This window comes from Ambystoma mexicanum, chromosome 13, assembly GCF_040938575.1.
Source record: "Ambystoma mexicanum isolate Mex_15411 chromosome 13, UKY_AmexF1_1, whole genome shotgun sequence".
NCBI lineage: Eukaryota > Metazoa > Chordata > Amphibia > Caudata > Ambystomatidae > Ambystoma > Ambystoma mexicanum.
This window is the reverse complement of record NC_090938.1, coordinates 56780751-56798917: the sequence shown is the minus strand read 5'-3', so window position 1 is coordinate 56798917 and position 18167 is coordinate 56780751. Positions and strand designations below refer to the sequence as shown.

General features: G+C 50.7%; 1 protein-coding gene across 1 annotated transcript; it reads right to left on the bottom strand.

The window, feature by feature from the left end:
- Positions 1 to 16752: 16752 nt before the first annotated feature.
- Positions 16753 to 17733, bottom strand: LOC138520248 (olfactory receptor class A-like protein 1). The gene has a single exon (XM_069632712.1). The coding sequence runs from the start codon at positions 17731 to 17733 to the stop codon at positions 16753 to 16755; it is 981 nt and encodes a 326-aa protein (XP_069488813.1).
- Positions 17734 to 18167: the final 434 nt, after the last annotated feature.

The following is an 18167-nucleotide window of genomic DNA, read 5'->3' as shown; positions in this document are numbered from 1 at the left end:
TCGGACGATCAGATGCAGAGGGGTCTCACAGGACGACAGCGGCTCAGGGTGCCAAACCTTCAGTGGGTCACCAGCAGTTCCTCGACTCAGCTTCTTGTTGCAGGATACCTGGCTCCTTATCCCTTGTTCAGTGTGAACTCAGGAGATAGACCTGGTAGTGGTGTTTTCTGCCTCCTCTTATCCAAAGTTCCCTTCACGCCAAAATGGAGAGGACCCAATGGGAGATCTGCTCACAAACACTCACACCATACGTGGACCTATCACGGACCACGGTGGTCCCAGGCATTCAGGACACTCCGACTCTCTGGCACCCAGGATGTGTATTGGGAACAGACATCCCAGGCCACATCCTGGAGGCACACACAAGGCATGCAGAAGCCTGCGAAAGCTTTGGGGTTTCGCGGGAAAGTGCATGACCAAATAAGGACTGCCCTGGGTCGGCTCGACCTGGGGGAAAGTGAAGGGGAAGACGGTCAGCGGACAGGACAAAGAACCTCGTGGCATGGCCATCTTGGGAGCCAGGCCACCTATTCGTGCAAAACGCGGTAAGCGCGGATAACATGGCAAAAAAGGGTTCAAAACACAAAAGAATACGATAGCTGCCACCAGTCCTGTCCGTGATATACCTGCACAGTTTATAATAAATCCAGCGAGAGTTTCTAGGGCCTTTGGAATGACTAGAGACTCAAGAGCGCGGTAATGTAAGTTACGGTGCACTCTTGTTTCATGTTGCACAAAAGCTGCAACATGAGGAAAGGACTAAGGGAAACAAAGTCTCCCAGTACTGACTGTCTTAAGGGCATTTCAGTTTCCCCATAAGAAGTGAGCGAAAGCTCAGAGGAGTGCGGCAGAAGGCTACGCTTCTCTGGCAAAGTCTAGATCAGGGTGTAAAACAACAGCAAAAAGTATTGGGGTTGCCACATGGAGGGAAAATTACATACAATTATGAAATCTTTCCTAACAGTGCTGTGGGGCCGGGGCAGGTGGTGATGTGTGGCCGGAAGCGGTGGGGCTGTGAGGCTGGGAGTGCTGTAGAGCAGGGGGTGCTGTGGGGCTGAAGCTGGCAGTGTTGTGGGGCTGGGGCTGATGGCGCCGTGGGGCTGGAGCTGGTGGTGCTGTGGGGCCAGGGCTGGGGGTGCTGTGGGGCAGGGGCTGGTGGTGCTGTGGGGCCGGGGCTGGTGGTGCTGTGGAGCTGGGGCTGGGGGTGCTGTGGAGCCGGGGCTGGCGGTGCTGTGGAGTCGGGGCTGGGGCTGCTGTGGGGCCGGGGCTGGGGGTGCTGTGGCTAGTAGTGCTGTGGGGCTGGGGGTGCTGATTTGGGGCTGGGGGTGCTGATTTGGGGCTGGGAGTGCTGATTTAGGGCTGGGGGTGCTGTGGGGCCGGGGCTGATGGTGCTGTAGGGCCGGGGCTGGTGGTGCTGTGGGGCTGGTGGTGTTGTGGGGCCGGGACTGGTGGGGCTATGAGGCTGAGGTTGCTGTGGGGCAGGGGCAGGGGATGCTGTGGGGCTGAGGCTGGCAATACTGTGGGGCCGGGGCTGATGGTGCTGTGGAGCCGGGGCTGGGGGTGCTTTGGAGCAGGGGCTGGGGGTGCTGTGGAGCTGGGGCTTGGAGTGCTGTGGGGCTGGGGCTGGTGGTGCTGTGGGGCCGGGGCTGGTGGTGCTGTACGGCCGGGGCTGGGGGGCTGATTTGGGGCTGGGGCTGTGGGTGCTATGGGGCCGGGGCTGGTGGTGTTGTGGGGCTGGGGCTGGTGGTGCTGTGGGGCCGGGACTGGTGGGGCTGTGAGTCTGGGGGTGCTGTGGGGCTGAGGCTGGCAGTGCTGTGGGGCCGGGGCTCATGTTGCTGTGGGGCTGCGGCTGGTGGTGCTGTGGGGCCGGGGCTGGTGGTGCTGTGGGGCTGGGAGTGCCGTGGGGCCGGGGCTGGGGCTGCTGTGGGGAAGGGTCTGGTGGTGCTGTGGGGTCAGGGCTGGGGGTGCTGTGGGGCCGGGGCTTGTGGTGCTGTGGGGCTGGGACTGTTGGGGCTGTGAGGCTGGGGGTGCTGTGGGGCAGGGGCAGTGGGTGCTGTGGGGCTGAGGCTGGCAGTGCTGTGGGGCTGGGGCTCATGGTGCTCTGGGGCCGGGGCTGGGGATGCTGTGTTGCGGGGGCTGGTGGTGCTGTGGGGCCAGGGCTGGGGATGCTGTGGTGCTGGGGCTGGTGGTGCTGTGGGGCCCAGGCTGGGGGTGCTGTGGGGCAGGGGCTGGGGGTGCTGTAGGGCTGGGGCAGGAGGTGCTGTGGGGCTGGGGATGCTGTGGGGCCAGGGCTTGGGGTGCTGTGGGGCTGGTGGTGCTGTGGGGCTGGGGCTGGTGGTGCTCTGGGGCCAGACCTTGTGGTGCTGTGGGGCTGGTGGTGTTGTGGTGCTGGGGCTGCTGTGGGGCCCGGGCTGGGACTGCTGTGGGACCGGGGCTGGGGATGCTGATTTGGGGCTGGGGTTGGGGGTGCTGTGTGGCCGAGGCTGGTGGTGCTGTGGGGCGGGGCTGGTGGTGCTGTGGGGCCGGGACTGGGTGGGCTGTGAGGCTGGGGGTGCTGTGGGGCAGGGGGTGCTATGGGGCTGAGGCTGGCAGTGCTGTGGGGCCGGGGCTCATGGTGCTGTGGGGTTGGTGGTGCTGTGGGGCTGGGGGTGCTGTGGGGAAGGGTCTGGTGGTGCTTTGGGGCCAGGGCTGGGGATGCTGTTGGGCCGGGCTGGTGGTGCTGTGGGGCCGGGGCTGGTGGTGCTGTGGGGCTGGGACTGGTGGGGCTGTTTGGCTGAGGGTGCTGTGTGGCTGAGGCTGGCAGTGCTGTTGGGCCGGGGCTCATGGTGCTCTGGGGCCGGGGCTGGTGATGCTGTTGTGCCGGGGCTGGTGGTGCTGTGGGGCCAGGGCTGGGGATGCTGTGGTGCCGGGGCTGGTGGTGCTGTGGGGCCAGGGCTGGTGGTGCTGTGGGGCCGGGGCTGAGGGTACTGTGGGGCCTGGGCTGGGGGTGCTGTGGGGCAGGGGCTGGTGGTGCTGTGGGGCTGGGGCAGGGGGTGCTGTGGGGCTGGGGCAGGGGGTGCTGTGGGGCCGGACCTGGTGGTGCTGTGGGGCCGGGGCTGGGGATGCTGTGCGGCTGGGGCTTGCGGTGCGGCTGGGGCCAGGGCTGGTGGTGCTGTGGGGCTGGTGGTGCTGTGGGGTTGGGGCTGGGACTGCTGTGGGGCTGGGGCTGCTGTGGAGAAGGGTCTGATGGTGCTGTGGAGCCGGGGCTGGTGGTGCTGTGGGGCCGGGGCTGGTGGTGCTGTGTGGCTGGGGGTGCTGTGGGGCCGGGGCTGGTGGTGCTGTGGGGCAGGGCCTGGTGGTGCTGTGTGGCCAGGGCTGGGGCTGCTGTGGGGAAGGGTCTGGTGGTGCTGTGGGCCCAGGGCTGGGGGTGCTGTGGGGCCAGGGCTGGTGGTGCTGTGAGGCCAGGGCTCATGGTGCTCTGGGGCCGGGGCTGGGGATGCTGTGGTGCCGGGGTTGGTGGTGTTGCGGGGCCGGGGCTGGGGATGCTGTGGTGCCGGGGATGGTGGTGCTCTGGGGCCGGGCTGGGGATGCTGTGGGGCCAGGGCTGGGGATGCTGTGGTGCCGGGGCTGGTGGTGCTGTGGAGCCGGGGCTGGGGATGCTGTGGTTCCGGGGCTGGTGGTGCTGTAGGGCCGGGCAGGGGGTGCTGTGGGGCTGGTGGTGCTGTGGGGCCGGACCTGGTGGTGCTGTGGGGCCGGGGCTGGGGATGATTTGGGGCCAGGGCTTGGGGTGCTGTGGGGTCGGGGCTGGTGGTGTTGTGGGGCTGGTGGTGCTGTGGGGCCGGACCTGGTGGTGCTGTGGGGCCGGGGCTTGGGATGCTTTGGGGCCAGGGCTTGGGGTGCTGTGGGGCCGGGGCTGGTGATGCTGTGGGGCTGGTGGTGCTGTGGGGCTGGGGCTGCTGTGGGGCCGGGGCTGGTGGTGCTGTGGGGCTGGGGGTGCTGTGGGGCCGGGGCTGGTGGTGCTGTGGGGCCAGGGCTGGTGGTGCTGTGTGGCCGGGACTGGTGGGGCTGTGACGCTGGGGGTGCTGTGACGCTGGGGGTGCTGTGGGGCTGAGGCTGACAGTGCTGTGGGGCCAGGGCAGATGGTGCTGTGGGGCTGGGGCTGGTGGTGCTGTGGGGCCGGGGCTGGTGGTTCTGTGGGGCCGGGGCTGGTGGTGCTGTGGGGCCGGGGCTGGTGGTGCTGTGGGGACGGGACTGGTGGGCTGTGAGGCTGGGGGTGCTGTGGGGCAGGGGGTGCTGTGGGGCTGAGGCTGGCAGAACTCTGGGGCGGGGCTGATGGTGCTGTGGGGCTGGGGCTCGTGGTGCTGTGGGGCCGGGGCTGGTGGTGCTGTGGGGCTGGGGCTGGTGGTGCTGTGGGGCCGGGGCTGGTGGTGCTGTGGGGCCGGGACTGGTGGGCTGTGAGGCTGGGGGAGCTGTGGGGCAGGGGCAGGGGGTGCTGTGGGGCTGAGGCTGGCAGAACTCTGGGGCGGGGCTGATGGTGCTGTGGGGCTGGGGCTCGTGGTGCTGTGGGGCCGGGGCTGGTGGTGCTGTGGGGCCGGGGCTGGTGGTGCTGTGGGGCTGGGGCTGGTTGTGCTGTGGGGCTGGGGGTGCTGTGGGGCCGGGGCTGGGGATGCTGTGCGGCTGGGGCTTGCGGTGCTGTGGGGCCAGGGCTGGTGGTGCTGTTGGGCTGGTGGTGCTGTGGGGCTGGGGCTGGGACTGCTGTGGGGCTGGGGCTGCTGTGGAGAAGGGTCTGATGGTGCTGTGGAGCCGGGGCTGGTGGTGCTGTGGGGCCGGGGCTGGTGGTGCTGTGTGGCTGGGGGTGCAGTGGGGCCGGGGCTGGTGGTGCTGTGGGGCAGGGCCTGGTGGTGCTGTGTGGCCAGGGCTGGGGCTGCTGTGGGGAAGGGTCTGGTGGTGCTGTGGGCCCAAGGCTGGGGGTGCTGTGGGGCCAGGGCTGGTGATGCTGTGGGGCCGGGGCTGGTGGTGCTGTGGGGCCGGGACTGGTGTGGCTGTTTGGCTGGGGGTGCTGTGAGGCCAGGGCTCATGGTGCTCTGGGGCCGGGGCTGGGGATGCTGTGGTGCCGGGGTTGGTGGTGCTGCGGGGCCGGGGCTGGGGATGCTGTGGTGCCGGGGTTGGTGGTGCTCTGGGGCCGGGCTGGGGATGCTGTGGGGCCAGGGCTGGGGATGCTGTGGTGCCGGGGCTGGTGGTGCTGTGGAGCCGGGGCTTGGGATGCTGTGGTGCCGGGGCTGGTGGTGCTGTAGGGCCGGGCAGGGGGTGCTGTGGGGCTGGTGGTGCTGTGGGGCCGGACCTGGTGGTGCTGTGGGGCCGGGGCTGGGGATGATTTGGGGCCAGGGCTTGGGGTGCTGTGGGGTCGGGGCTGGTGGTGCTGTGGGGCTGGTGGTGCTGTGGGGCTGGACCTGGTGGTACTGTGGGGCCGGGGCTTGGGATGCTTTGGGGCCAGGGCTTGGGGTGCTGTGGGGCTGGGGCTGGTAATGCTGTGGGGCTGGTGGTGCTGTGGGGCTGGGGCTGCTGTGGGGCTGCTGTGGGGCCGGGGCTGTTGGTGCTGTGGGGCCAGGGCTGTTGGTGCTGTGGGGCCGGGGCTGGTGGTGCTGTGGGGCTGGGGGTGCTGTGGGGCCGGGGCTGGTGGTGCTGTGGGGCCAGGGCTGGTGGTGCTGTGTGGCCGGGACTGGTGGGGCTGTGACGCTGGGGGTGCTGTGGGGCAGGGGGTGCTGTGGGGCTGAGGCTGGCAGTGCTGTGGGGCCAGGGCAGATGGTGCTGTGGGGCTGGGGCTGGTGGTGCTGTGGGGCCGGGGCTGGTGGTTCTGTGGGGCCGGGGCTGGTGGTTCTGTGGGGCCGGGGCTGGTGGTGCTGTGGGGCCGGGGCTGGTGGTGCTGTGGGGCCGGGACTGGTGGGCTGTGAGGCTGGGGGTGCTGTGGGGCAGGGGCAGGGGGTGCTGTGGGGCTGAGGCTGGCAGAACTCTGGGGCGGGGCTGATGGTGCTGTGGGGCTGGGGCTCGTGGTGCTGTGGGGCCGGGGGTGCTGTGGGGCTGGGGCGCGGGGTGCAGCTCAAGGAATTTCTCATGCTGGGCCATGAAAGGCAAGGCACTTACTTGCCTTCGTTTCTCTACACACTACAGCCCACTGAGGGCTCCACATGAATGTGGGGAATCCTTGATCGGAACACGCGTGGCGCAGATCATATGGAGGCGGCTCGCAAGTTGAGCGGCGGCTGCCTAAGCAGCTGTGATACTACTGCAAAATGTTATTATATCGCCAAGCTTTTTTTTGCAGTAAACTTTCAGCCGGAAAAAGCAAATTGAAAAATATGGGGTGTGGGGGAGGTAAGGGGATATAAGCGGTAGGAGGTGTGGGGAATAGGGACTAGGTGATAGGGAAGGGACGCTTGAGGTGTCACCATCCCCACCAAATTTCAGCCAAAAATGATCAGCGAAAAAAAACCTGGCGAACTAAGAACATAGAAACGGTACACCAGAGGGCCTCTGGGTCGCAATCCTGCCACTCTTCAAATATCGTTGATGCTCTACATGGTCCCTCACCACTGACTCTGTCCCCGCTCTCTAGGACTGATGGGAGCTGTAGTCCAAAACATCTGGAAAGCCAAAGGTTAAGACTTCCATGATCCCTCATCACTGACTCTTCCGTCTAGGGCTGATAGGAACTGTAGTCCAAAACATCTGGAAAGCCAAAGGTTATGACTTCCATGATCCCTCACCACTGACTCCGCTCTCTAGGGCCGATGGGAGCTGACGTCCAAAACATCTGGAAAGTCAAATGTTATGACTTCCATGATCCCTCACCACTGACTCTGCCGTCTAGGGCTGATGGGCGCTGTAGTCCAAAACATCTGGAAAGCCAAAGGTAATGACTTCCATGATCCTTCACCACTGACTCCGCTCTCTAGGGCTGATGGGAGCTGTAGTCCAAAACATCTGGAAAGTTCCATTATCCCTCACCACTGACTCTGCCATCTAGGGCTGATGGGAGTTGTAGTCCAACACATCTGGAGAGTCAACGTTTGCAGACTCACTGGCATTGGAGGCTAAACACTACCTACTGCTAGTTTTGTTCCAAAGTGAAAATATTATGTTCTGTCACCAGATATTACGAGCAGAGCAATTTGGAGGTTATGCCTCCAAAGTTTGCTGTGAGGCAATGAGTACTACTAGCAGAGCAAGGCCTCTATGCTATCAGCCCTCTCTGGGCTTGTGCAAGTGGGTTCAACCAACATAATCAAAATCTGTGTCTGGAGACAGAATGTAGGGCCAGCAAAGTATGCCTTCCTGGCCTTCAAATCAATGGTGCTTTCGCTTTTGGGACTCATTTCCCGGCAGCAGAGCTCCGGTAATGTCCACCATGGACATTTAGTTCTGGTACGTCTGTGCTCTAGCACCTTGAAGCGTCTTTTGTGCCAGATGGAATTACAAATAAAGATCACAGACCAAAAAACTGGACAGACTCGAAGGCTATGGCAAAACACTCCTTTATTCAAAGTACAGAGACCTGGCAAACATCAGACTGATGCATGTACACTCACAAAGCAGCTTGATTACACAGAGATCTATAGACCCCAATATACGTCATCTATGACCTAATTCTATGTGGCAAAAATACAAATCCTACTGAGGGGAAGGATTGCTTAAGGGATCAAGTCTACTTATAGAATATATAGGGATTAATGCATCATTGGCTACCCCTTATCTATAGGGCTTGAACTACCTCTACATATGTACAGTACTGATTTTAATGGACAAACTCTCAGTGGATTGGTCTTTGCAGCAATGTATGTTAGGTTGTCCCTCAAACCCACAGATTGGTTGGCAAACTATTCCAACCTTGAACTTTTGACTCATTTAGTAGCATGTAAGCGAAACTAAACGTAGGCGTTAGAATCCCATCAGACTACTCCCCGTTTTCCCAATTAGTCCATCATCTCTCATCGGTCTGCCACAAGCCAAAGTCTTCCTTTTGCAGTTGACCTTGTTGCTGCTCACTGTCCTGAGACGTTCAAGGGAGTGAGCACACCACTATCTTCATCTGAGGCTTAATGAATAGCCCCTGTACACTTCTCTCTGAAATCACGTTAGCAGACCACAAATTTGTCCATTTCATCCTTGTATTTTCTGCTATTTGATTTAATTATGCTGGATGCACTTGCTCCTCTTGGCCTCTAGAGACTGTCTCACGCCGTCTCATGTGAACTTTTTTTTCACTTTTAATTGACCAACAGTTGGCTTTCACAGATGTTTTCTTCTTCTTCAATATACGAAGAATGTCCCATATTCAGAGTTTATGCATGTAACTCCCTTTATGCTCTGTACTTATTCCTTAAAATAGCATCCTTTTTTCTGAGCCAACCTTGACTTATCATTGTTTGTGCAGACATAGCTGTCTTCTGCATCTCCTGATCTTGCAGCTTTAGTCTGTCTCTTAGGTAGCTGAGTTATATCAGACATGAATCGGCACCCGTTTTCCTATCATGCCGTACTAGTCACGCAAAATATACCTTTGTAGCAAGCTTCTATATGTTTCCTTTCTTTTACAATTATTGATCAATAAGTAACTTCATCTTCTTTGTAGTCACAATTACTTTAGCTTTGGTTACATGTTTTTCTTTGTACTTCAATTACATTGTTACTCTTCATATCGTTTCAACATAGGTTCATATATTTTCTTTATGACATCACTGTGCTCTCATCAGATTTAACTTAAGGCTCCATGATGTCCCTAGGTGCGTGCTGACATGCTTCCATGCATGCAGCATCCTTCCACTGGCTCAACGTGAGCGTACATTCTTTACGGTTGTCTGAGGGAATAACGTCTCTTGTACACTCGTGGTATGGGAATGACACGGGGGTTCCATTTACTGCTCTTCTCCGACCATTCTGGTATGACGGTGGTGAGGGGGTGGGGACCAGTGAGAAAGCGGCTACCTGATCCTCTACACGTCCTTGGCATCGGGATGCCTAACCCAGTCAGACCCTTTTTTAATAAGGATGGACATTATCAACAGTGGCACCATATTGTTGACTATAATGAGTAGCCTTTTTTGTGTTTTTTAAACAAGAAAAATTATGAATCTGAACCTCCTGTCACTAACATTCTGTAACTGATGCCTGTATCTTTCTGCACCCTGAATAGTCTATCCTTCTGCTTGTACGTAAATCATTTCACCCTATTAACGTAGCCCATTGTTGCACCCCGCTAACCCTACTTTTCAGCTACATTTTAACTATTTAAAACACAGACCTACATGCATACATGGAAAGTACCAAACAATACACTGCTTACACAAATGTACACTGCTTCGGCAGACAGCCTACTTTGGATTTCAGAAGAGCAGGGCCTTCATGGAAATGAAAGGTGGAAACAGAAGTTCCTGCAAGTCATATACAGAACATATATATTTTCAAATGTTTGTGTATACTTAAAATCATAGAGGTATATGAGTGTTCAAACTGCTGCCTACCCACACTCTGTACAGGGCCACGCTGCTCTCGAGCTAGGTCCACGCTTTAAACAATAAAATAAAAACAAATAAATAGAAATCAGGCATAGTCCGTTTGTTACATTCTATTTATTGCACACTAGATGGCAGTGCTTCATTACTTCTCCATTACATTTAGATTTGCTTATGTTGAAATTGCTTATGTCTCGATTCACCCATAGATTACTCGGCACAAAGTAAACCCTACATCATACCTTGTAAGGATATTGTACGTCACAGAGTACTTCCATGACCCTACAGCAGAATTAGTGTTTAGGCTGATTTTTTCTCCTTCCCTTTTTTGTGTGGTATGTGGGTACCTTATCGCACTGCAGGTTGCACAGACTCTCTGCAGATTATAATACATATGAAACCCGAAAAATGTATTGCTAACAACTTTTCACTCGTACAATAGATTTGGCTGAAATGTTCTCCAAATTGTACTCACATGCCCCCCTAGACTGCAAATATTGGGAACCATCTTTTAAATATTAAAGAAGTTATTAAGAAAACAACAAAAAAACAGTTTCGGCCTAGTCCCCATTCCCTTTCCCATCTTAAATTCTTGCTGGAGTGTACAGCGAAAACCGCTGGATGGAATTGGACCAGGTATGAAACAACTCTTGGGGTGGGGTCTTGGGTTATTTTGTCCAGTAGTTTAAAAAAAATATTGTAGCAATATCTCCCATTGTGCTTTGCAGCAGAAAGGCTTTTCAGAAATGAAAAAAAGCACTGTTTTCTTTTTGTTCGATGCAAGAGATAACCGCGGTTATATTGGGGCTACCCGACAGTGAAAAGGCAAAAAAATGCCAGTAGGAGGTGGGGAAAAAAACAATGAAATGGCTTCAGGCTAGAGGGGGGGATGGGGATGGAAGACAACATTTGACATTTGGGAGTTCCAGGGGGGCTAAGGGTCAAATTCAGAACACTAACGTTTTCTCATAGCCGCGTTTACTCATCCAGTTAACCGTGGCTACAAAAGAAAACAAGATCGGGAATGAAAGTGCGTCACATGAAACAACGCAGTTGCAAGGTAGTGATCTATATGTGGCATGAAAAGTATCTGCTAAATAGAGTCCTAAAGACCTCTGAAGCTTATAATGTGGAGACACCCCTGCCCATTTTCCTCTAGTAAAGTAATATTACTTCATTAACAGTCCTGATTATTAAAGCATACACAGAAGAATAGCCCTAGAGCCATTTTCTGTAAATGCTGCCATTTTGCGCATGTCATTTTACTTTCCTGTACACATAATACATGCCAAAACCAGGTGTGTTTGAATATTTCCCACCTGACATTGGAGAACATGAGATTCCCATGAACTGTCTCTATTGGTCAGAAGAGCTTTTATAATAAACAGACCTGCTAGTAATCACCGCTTGAAAAAGCCCCCATTAACACTTCAGCAGGACCTTATGCCTCTGCTTTTCATGGTGTTTTATGCAGCCTTTAATGAAACTGTTGCCCATTTGAGGTGCATTCTTGGAAAAAAGGACATGCAAATAAAAAGGATTTGCCACCCAGGAGACTTGTGGCACGAGCAGTTGGGACCAATGTTTTCGTTTCTTTTTTTAAAGTTTATTTATACGATTTTCAATTACAAAGTCTCATGTAAGACCAAGGACTACAGATGCACTACATAAACATTTAAACATTAAAAAAACGAATTAAGTACAGCATACCTACAGCAAAGACAGGAGTCGTAAACAATCAGGAGAAAAATTAAGCAAAGAGGAGAGGAAAGAAGGGGAGGGGTAAAGGTAAACAGCGAGCTAACTTGAACGCAAGATACACATGATAATTTAAAAACCTTTCACGCATATATATTATTAAATTCATAGGCCCCTTTCTAACACGTGCAAGGCCATCTAGATGGTTTCACAAAGGCAGCACCCGGGGTGAAAAAGTCCCAAGCACAGCCCAGGAGTCATCATCCAAACTTTCATGATTTCCACTGGGGCAAAGGGATTTTTCTGCCCCTGTTGCTTAAGAGCAAGGCGGCTGATGCCCCCTTTCCTCCATATACTTGGCGCCCATGCTTGTGATGCAAAGAGACCCCCTCAGCCCTCCCACTCACTCTCCCACCTTCACCTCTTCACGCAGTAAGGTTTCCTAAGGGTTTCACACAGCAGCACCACCCTTCCGCAAGACGCGTCTCCTTCCAGACAGCCAATGAGGAGGCACAAAGCACTGAAAGTGACGGAAGATGGCAGAAGAGAAGAAAGACTGCTCTCTTTCGTGAATGTAAGCAACACTGAGTGATGTGATAGACCCTGTGACAATCCCATCGGCAGCGTAGAACTTGGGCTGGAACACGACGTAGCAGCGCTCCGCCAAAGTTTGCCTTGCCGGAGCGCCGATCTCTTACAGGTCCGCTCTAGCGCGAGCTGCTCCTGCTTCTGAAGACTCGCCACGTGAGACTAGTTGCAGAATCAGGCAAAGCCTCACTAAATGTTTAGTAGCTGTCCAAATTCGTAATTTGCAATTCACAGACATTTTTTTTTAGGGGGATTTTTGTGACCAATCAAAACAGCAGAGACCAACTTTCATTATTTACTCAAAAGGGTTTCTTGCTCAATAGCTATCAAACATGTTTCAAATTGAAAACTGTGGTCATTTATATGTTCTCATAATTCTCTTTGCTTTAATGCAAATCACCAGGTGTGGGTTCTATGAAGAGATGCTGCCTTGTGTAACTGGCATTCGGCCACACCCATCAATTTTAAAAATCAACAAGAAAGGGCATAATACATTAGTCCTTCACCTGTTCCAATTGTATTCAGACTTGCAGCTCTCCGGGTGTTTCTGACTACGACTCCCAGAATACCTTATCATTGAGTATGCTGGTTAGGGCTTATGGGAGTTGTAGTCTAAAGCATCTGGACAGCCAAAGGTTGAAGACCCCTTTTTTAATGGTTTGGACTCACTCTGTAATTTTATGAAAGGGAGCCAGTGGGGAAAGGTAATTGGGGAGACAGAGAATTCACACACCTTGTGGTGAATAGTTACTTGTTTGTAAAACTTGCAAACATTTGGATAAAGGAATCCTTACTCTCCCCTTTGTTGTGTGTAAATATTTGACACGGTTGTATTTCTACCACCAATGCAGCTTGAATATTCTATTGGTGAACACAAATTTACTATAGGAACTCAAAAGGAAAAGTGTAAAGATCACCGAAAAACCTAAAAGCCATCTTGACACACGTTATACAAACAAAACAACACAGAACATTCTTTACTTTTAATTTTTTTAGGAGCACTTCCAGTAGGGTGGACCTTGACCAGAGGGTGTCGGAGCGCTGTTCAACAAGGCTAAGGACCCTTTACAATGATGTGATCCATCATCATACAATGTTTAGTGTTCAACAACAGTCTGAAAAATCCCAAATATTCAAAGACAAAGTCCATTATGATTATTTGTGTTAATCAAAGCTTTTCAAGCTCGCAATATGGAAAGTGCTATGGTTGTTGGGGTGAAAAAATAGGGGTGGAATACAAACTTAAGGCCAAGTGTTAGATAGAGAATCTGTCTTAACATTACACTCTTACGTTATTGTTTATATGAAATGATTCTGCATTTTAATTACATTTTAATTGATTTTAAATCATTGTAGCCTCTTTTATGAAAATATTTTTAAACTCTAGAATACAGTAAATCAACCAATTTACTGTGCGATGCCCAAAAGTGTTTTTCCTCCTTCATGAAATCCACAGCACAGGGTGGCCTCGCGTCGGAGCTCCCGGTAACCAAACTTCACTCCGCGCGAAGACATGCTGCACTCAAAGATTTATTCATTTTAGAAAATGTATATTCAGCATCCAAACTTCCCCATAGAAAAAGTGCAGTTTAAAACAATCAAGTCTAATTAGAAAATGATTTGCATAAATTGCATCATCTGTCACATGTCATGGTTTTACATGAATCCTTTAAGAGATTAATTTACTCATACATAGCATAACATGTCCCGTCTGTGTCCTGTGCTATCCCATGATTGCCGCACACCATCAAGTAACCCAATTAATGTATTTATCCAACATTTCCTGATGTACCGAGCGTTTGGGACATAGAAACTCGGGCAACAATTGATGGCTTTCCTCTCTGTGAGGTAATATTTTGCCTCTTGGAAGGTGAGGGGTTTTAATGTGGGACTTGATAGCATTTCCTAAGCTTTTTTTTAAACATGTACACAAGAAAAGTTCTTGCTCTTTTAAAATGGTCTGATCTAACAAATGGTCAAAAGATGTGTTGTGTTATGTTGTGTTGTGTTGCATGATTCGGTACATACAAAGCCAGGTGCTTGAGCAATTCGCCCATCTTGATTCCAGCATCCACGTGACAGCATCAAGTGTAAGAGTGTCTTAGAGGGCCCCTTAGTTGGCTTTAGCATATTGTACGTTGACATTTAAGCCTTTCTTCTGCCTCATACTTTTCTTAGCGGCCACAGACATAATGTTTATTCAAATCTGGCAAACAGCTCCCTGTCACACAAAGATAACTTTTTTCAGACTCATGTCACCCGAGTGGCTCAGGTAAGTCCCCACTCCCCATTTCCTTATTAATCTTTGAATTTTTGTTCAATGTCATTGTCCCAGAATTGTTCGGATTGGCATCATTAAGGGAAAGCTGCTAAATGAATCTAACACTGTTCTCAAGACCTTCTTAAAAACCAGCCCCTCTCTCGCTATCTTCCGTGATTCTAGGACGGCCCTCATTTGGACCTCAGTAGATTGAAGCATATCTTCCAAGCCAGCCCTTAGTCCTATATTCAAACTTTCTAATGTGTTGCTAGGTACAGAAAACCATAGCATCGCTCCGAAACCGACTGCGGCAGCGATCTGTGCATAAATCACAGGACACGGTGGGCCAAACCCCAGCCCTAATCTTTCTCAATCTGATGAGTAGCATCACACGGAGATGAACTAGCATTTGAGATAAGCACTTTGAGACTTTGAAACCTGACTGCCACATGAAAGGCAACTTAATATTATGCATTATAACATTACAAACCTCTGTTAATAGGGCACACACAGAGTTTCATTAGAGATGCTATCTAGATAACTTGTGAAGATCCACTCAGTGACTCGGCTTTGTATCCCAATAAATGTGCACATTTAATAAAGAATGCATTGCTCTCCCACAATGCACTGATATATGACAAAGGTTGATAGGCTAAAAGAACTTGCAGCTATAAACATTTTATGTGTGGTCTCTTGCCCAGACTTTCAAAATATATGCCCATACATGTCTGATAACAGATATGCAGCACTCTACGTGTCATTCAGTTTTGACCTAGATTCTGTTTCAATCCTTCCATTCAAAAAGTTTCAGATCTCAATGAAATGGGAATGTCAAGAAAGGTTACAGCACGACCCTCATTAGGGCTTTTATTTTCATTAGTACACGGCGTCGGTAATTACACTCTATTTCAGGGTTCTGCAACGCGCGGCTCCCAGATGTTTCAAACTAGAATTCCTATGATCCCTCTACGTTGACTATACTGATTAAGGCTGATGGGAGCAGTAGCCCAACACATCTGTTCTCTTAAGACATTTCTAATTTCAAAAGGCCATCTTAGTACACATTAGTACATGTCTTTTTTTTATCAACTGGCTTTGCACATTTTTCAGACATTATCTATCCTAGGAAATGTACATTTTATGCCTTAGAATGCAAATAGGAAATATTTGGGAGAGGAAGGCATAAAGGTCCATTCCCAACTTTTGGAAGTCATCATTCCATAAAGCTGGAAGCCAAAATAAATCCATGCTTAACGTTTTTGGAGCGAGTAACCTCCAAATAAAAAAAAAAAAAATGAAAGTCGATATTTTAATAAGACAAACTATTCATTTGTCCTACCTTTTTTTTTCAAATCTGAGAGCAAAAGGAAAAAAAAACGAATTTGAAATTGGATTTCTAAAAGTCCCAATCTTTCTTCCAGAAGTGAAGGGCGGGTCACAGGCATAATGAATGAAAATAAAATGCCATCGGTAAGATTTAGGAATACTACTGGGACTCAAAGGCTTTCTAAACACAGTGATATCTGCGGTACTCTCCAAGGTTCTGGCTCCGATATTTTGGGATTTTTTTCTGGACTATAGAACCTCAAAAAGGAATTAACTGAGGTGCTGATTGAGAGGCGGAGAAATAGAGGGGATTGTATGTGCCGTTTGTAAATATGGGTCGTAGAAGCAGTTTGAGGATCCTCCGAGAGGAGTATGGTTGTGACAGGTCTTGCTCTATCCACCTCCTGTCCCTTGAGAACAGGTCTTCACTCTACCGTCTGATGTCAAGACAGGGAGATTTTATTATGACACCCCGCTACTAAAAAACCTTTGTGGGGTGCCACCTCCCACCGGAAAGCACTTAAAAACATACTGGGCCAAAATGTGACTTCTTCACGCTCCCAAGTTAAGTTTTCAGGGGTTCTTAAATCATATTGGATCAAGTAGATTCTGATGCTTGAGAATCCCAAATTTGAAAAAAACCGTTTTCCTCCTGTCCTGGGACCAGATTCCCCCTCCCGGTAGCTGGCATCTAAATATTTTTTATTTCTGAAAGTATCCGAAAGCCTGGATCTGCTCCACCTAATTTGTGTATTTGTTCCGATTTGCCAACTTGACCTTTTGTATCGCTTGATGTTTATTTTCACTGGATCGGGGTATCGTATCTGTAGAATTGTGCATATGTTATGCCTTTTATTCTGTATTTTATCATATCCAATAAACATTTACATTATTATTATAATTATTATCATTCTTAATAATGATTTTTGGAAGAATATAAATTAAAATGACAGTAATAAATACACATTTTACCCAGTCATATTATTATATCATAAGTAGTGGTGACATTTATTGAAACACTCTGTAATAAACACACATTTTATGTTAAACACATTTATTTTCCCCAATACAACATTATCAGATTTGTATCAAAATGACCCCAGCCCCCCAGATTTCACTCTCACATTCAATCATGCAACAATTACCTGTTTTTTCACAAAACCTTTTTTTTATAGATTACACACTGAAATAAAATACGTTCTGCACCTAACACGTTACATCTTGTTACAATTAAACATATCTGTAAACTTGCTTTGTTTGACACTGATTTCAAAAAACAAAAACAAATACACACAAAAGTGAGCATGTCAGTATTGGGACGGATTTTCGGCAACGCAAAGTCACAATTAATATGCAGCCAAGAAACTGACCCAGAAAATGATCATTAGAGAACTACCCAGCAATTCTGCCCTGTTCCGCCGCTTTGTTCCTCTGGCAGTAGCTGATTGGTCTGAGTTGCTTTAAAGTCTTTCTGGAAAACACATGCAGGGCCTGGTTCTGAATTTTCTTGTTGAAAATGAGAAGAATGACCGGAAACATTGACCCATAACACATGGTGAAAAAGATGTGGATGTCGGACACCATAATGTGGGTCTTATTGGCGGCAGTTTGGTACACCCGGAGAGCGTTGTCGATACCAAAGAAGACGGCGTAGCAGGAGACCAGCATCACCACTGTCTTTGCTGCCTGAGACTCGGCGCCCGCCTGTCCCTGCTCGGGGCCCCTGATATCTTGCATCTTCTTTCTGTGCCGGTACAGGACCACTAACATCCTGCAACTTGCCAGGCTCATCACAATGACGAGGAAGACGTCCATGGCAACGGTCACGTAGCCTTTGGCATCAAATACCAGTTTTCCTGGGTAGACTACAATGCAGAAACCAGGATTGAAGACATATCTCAAATCGGTTAAGTTGTAGGGGGCGGTTGTAAAGATGGGGGCATCTATATTCGTGACTGCATTGGTGACGTAGAGTACCGTGATTACCGGGGCAACACACCTATGGATCTTTTGCTTCTCGGTTATTCTTTTGTTGGATCCACTAATGATTGCAAACTGAAAGCAGCTGAGTAGACATGTCAGGCCAATGGTCATACCCCTGGAAACTCGAAAGATCAGAGTCGCGACCTTGCAGCTTACGTCGTCGAAGATGTTTCTCAATCCGAACTTGAATAGCACTGACGGGAGCGTCCGGGTCAGGTATATGATGAGGTTCACGGCGGCCAAGTGGGAGAGGATCACTTCGGATGTCGCCTGCTTGCCTTCTTGGTAAGCAATGAGTAAGAGGAACACAAGGATGAGGGCATTCCCCAACACCCCAGTGAACGTCACAATGAAATATAGCGTCCCTTGAACTATGTCATAGAATTCCATAGGTGCAAGAGGAAATGGGATGAGAATGGCACATAAAATAAAAAAAATAAACATTACAAATATTAGTATATGTTAGTTAAAGCTTCAATGTTATGTTTCATTGGAATGTAAGCTCTAGAATCTTTATTCGCAGTGTACCATCGGTTAGAGAGTCAAATTAGGCATTTGTGACCCGGAAAGCGCAATGGCATAGGCCTTTAAGAAATTTTGCAGGTATTGGTCATGTACAGCTGTAACGGTGAATCATAGAATGAGCTTAGATTCCAGATAGGCTGGTATCTATGCAAAACCAGCCATTGATGTCAAGACTGGATTCTGCTATCCATCAGTATCCATCAGTAGGCTAGTTCTATAAACCTTTCAACGATTAATATGTCTGCATGGGCTCTCTTTTAGAATAATTTTACATGAAGTCATGCTTACATCATAGGAGT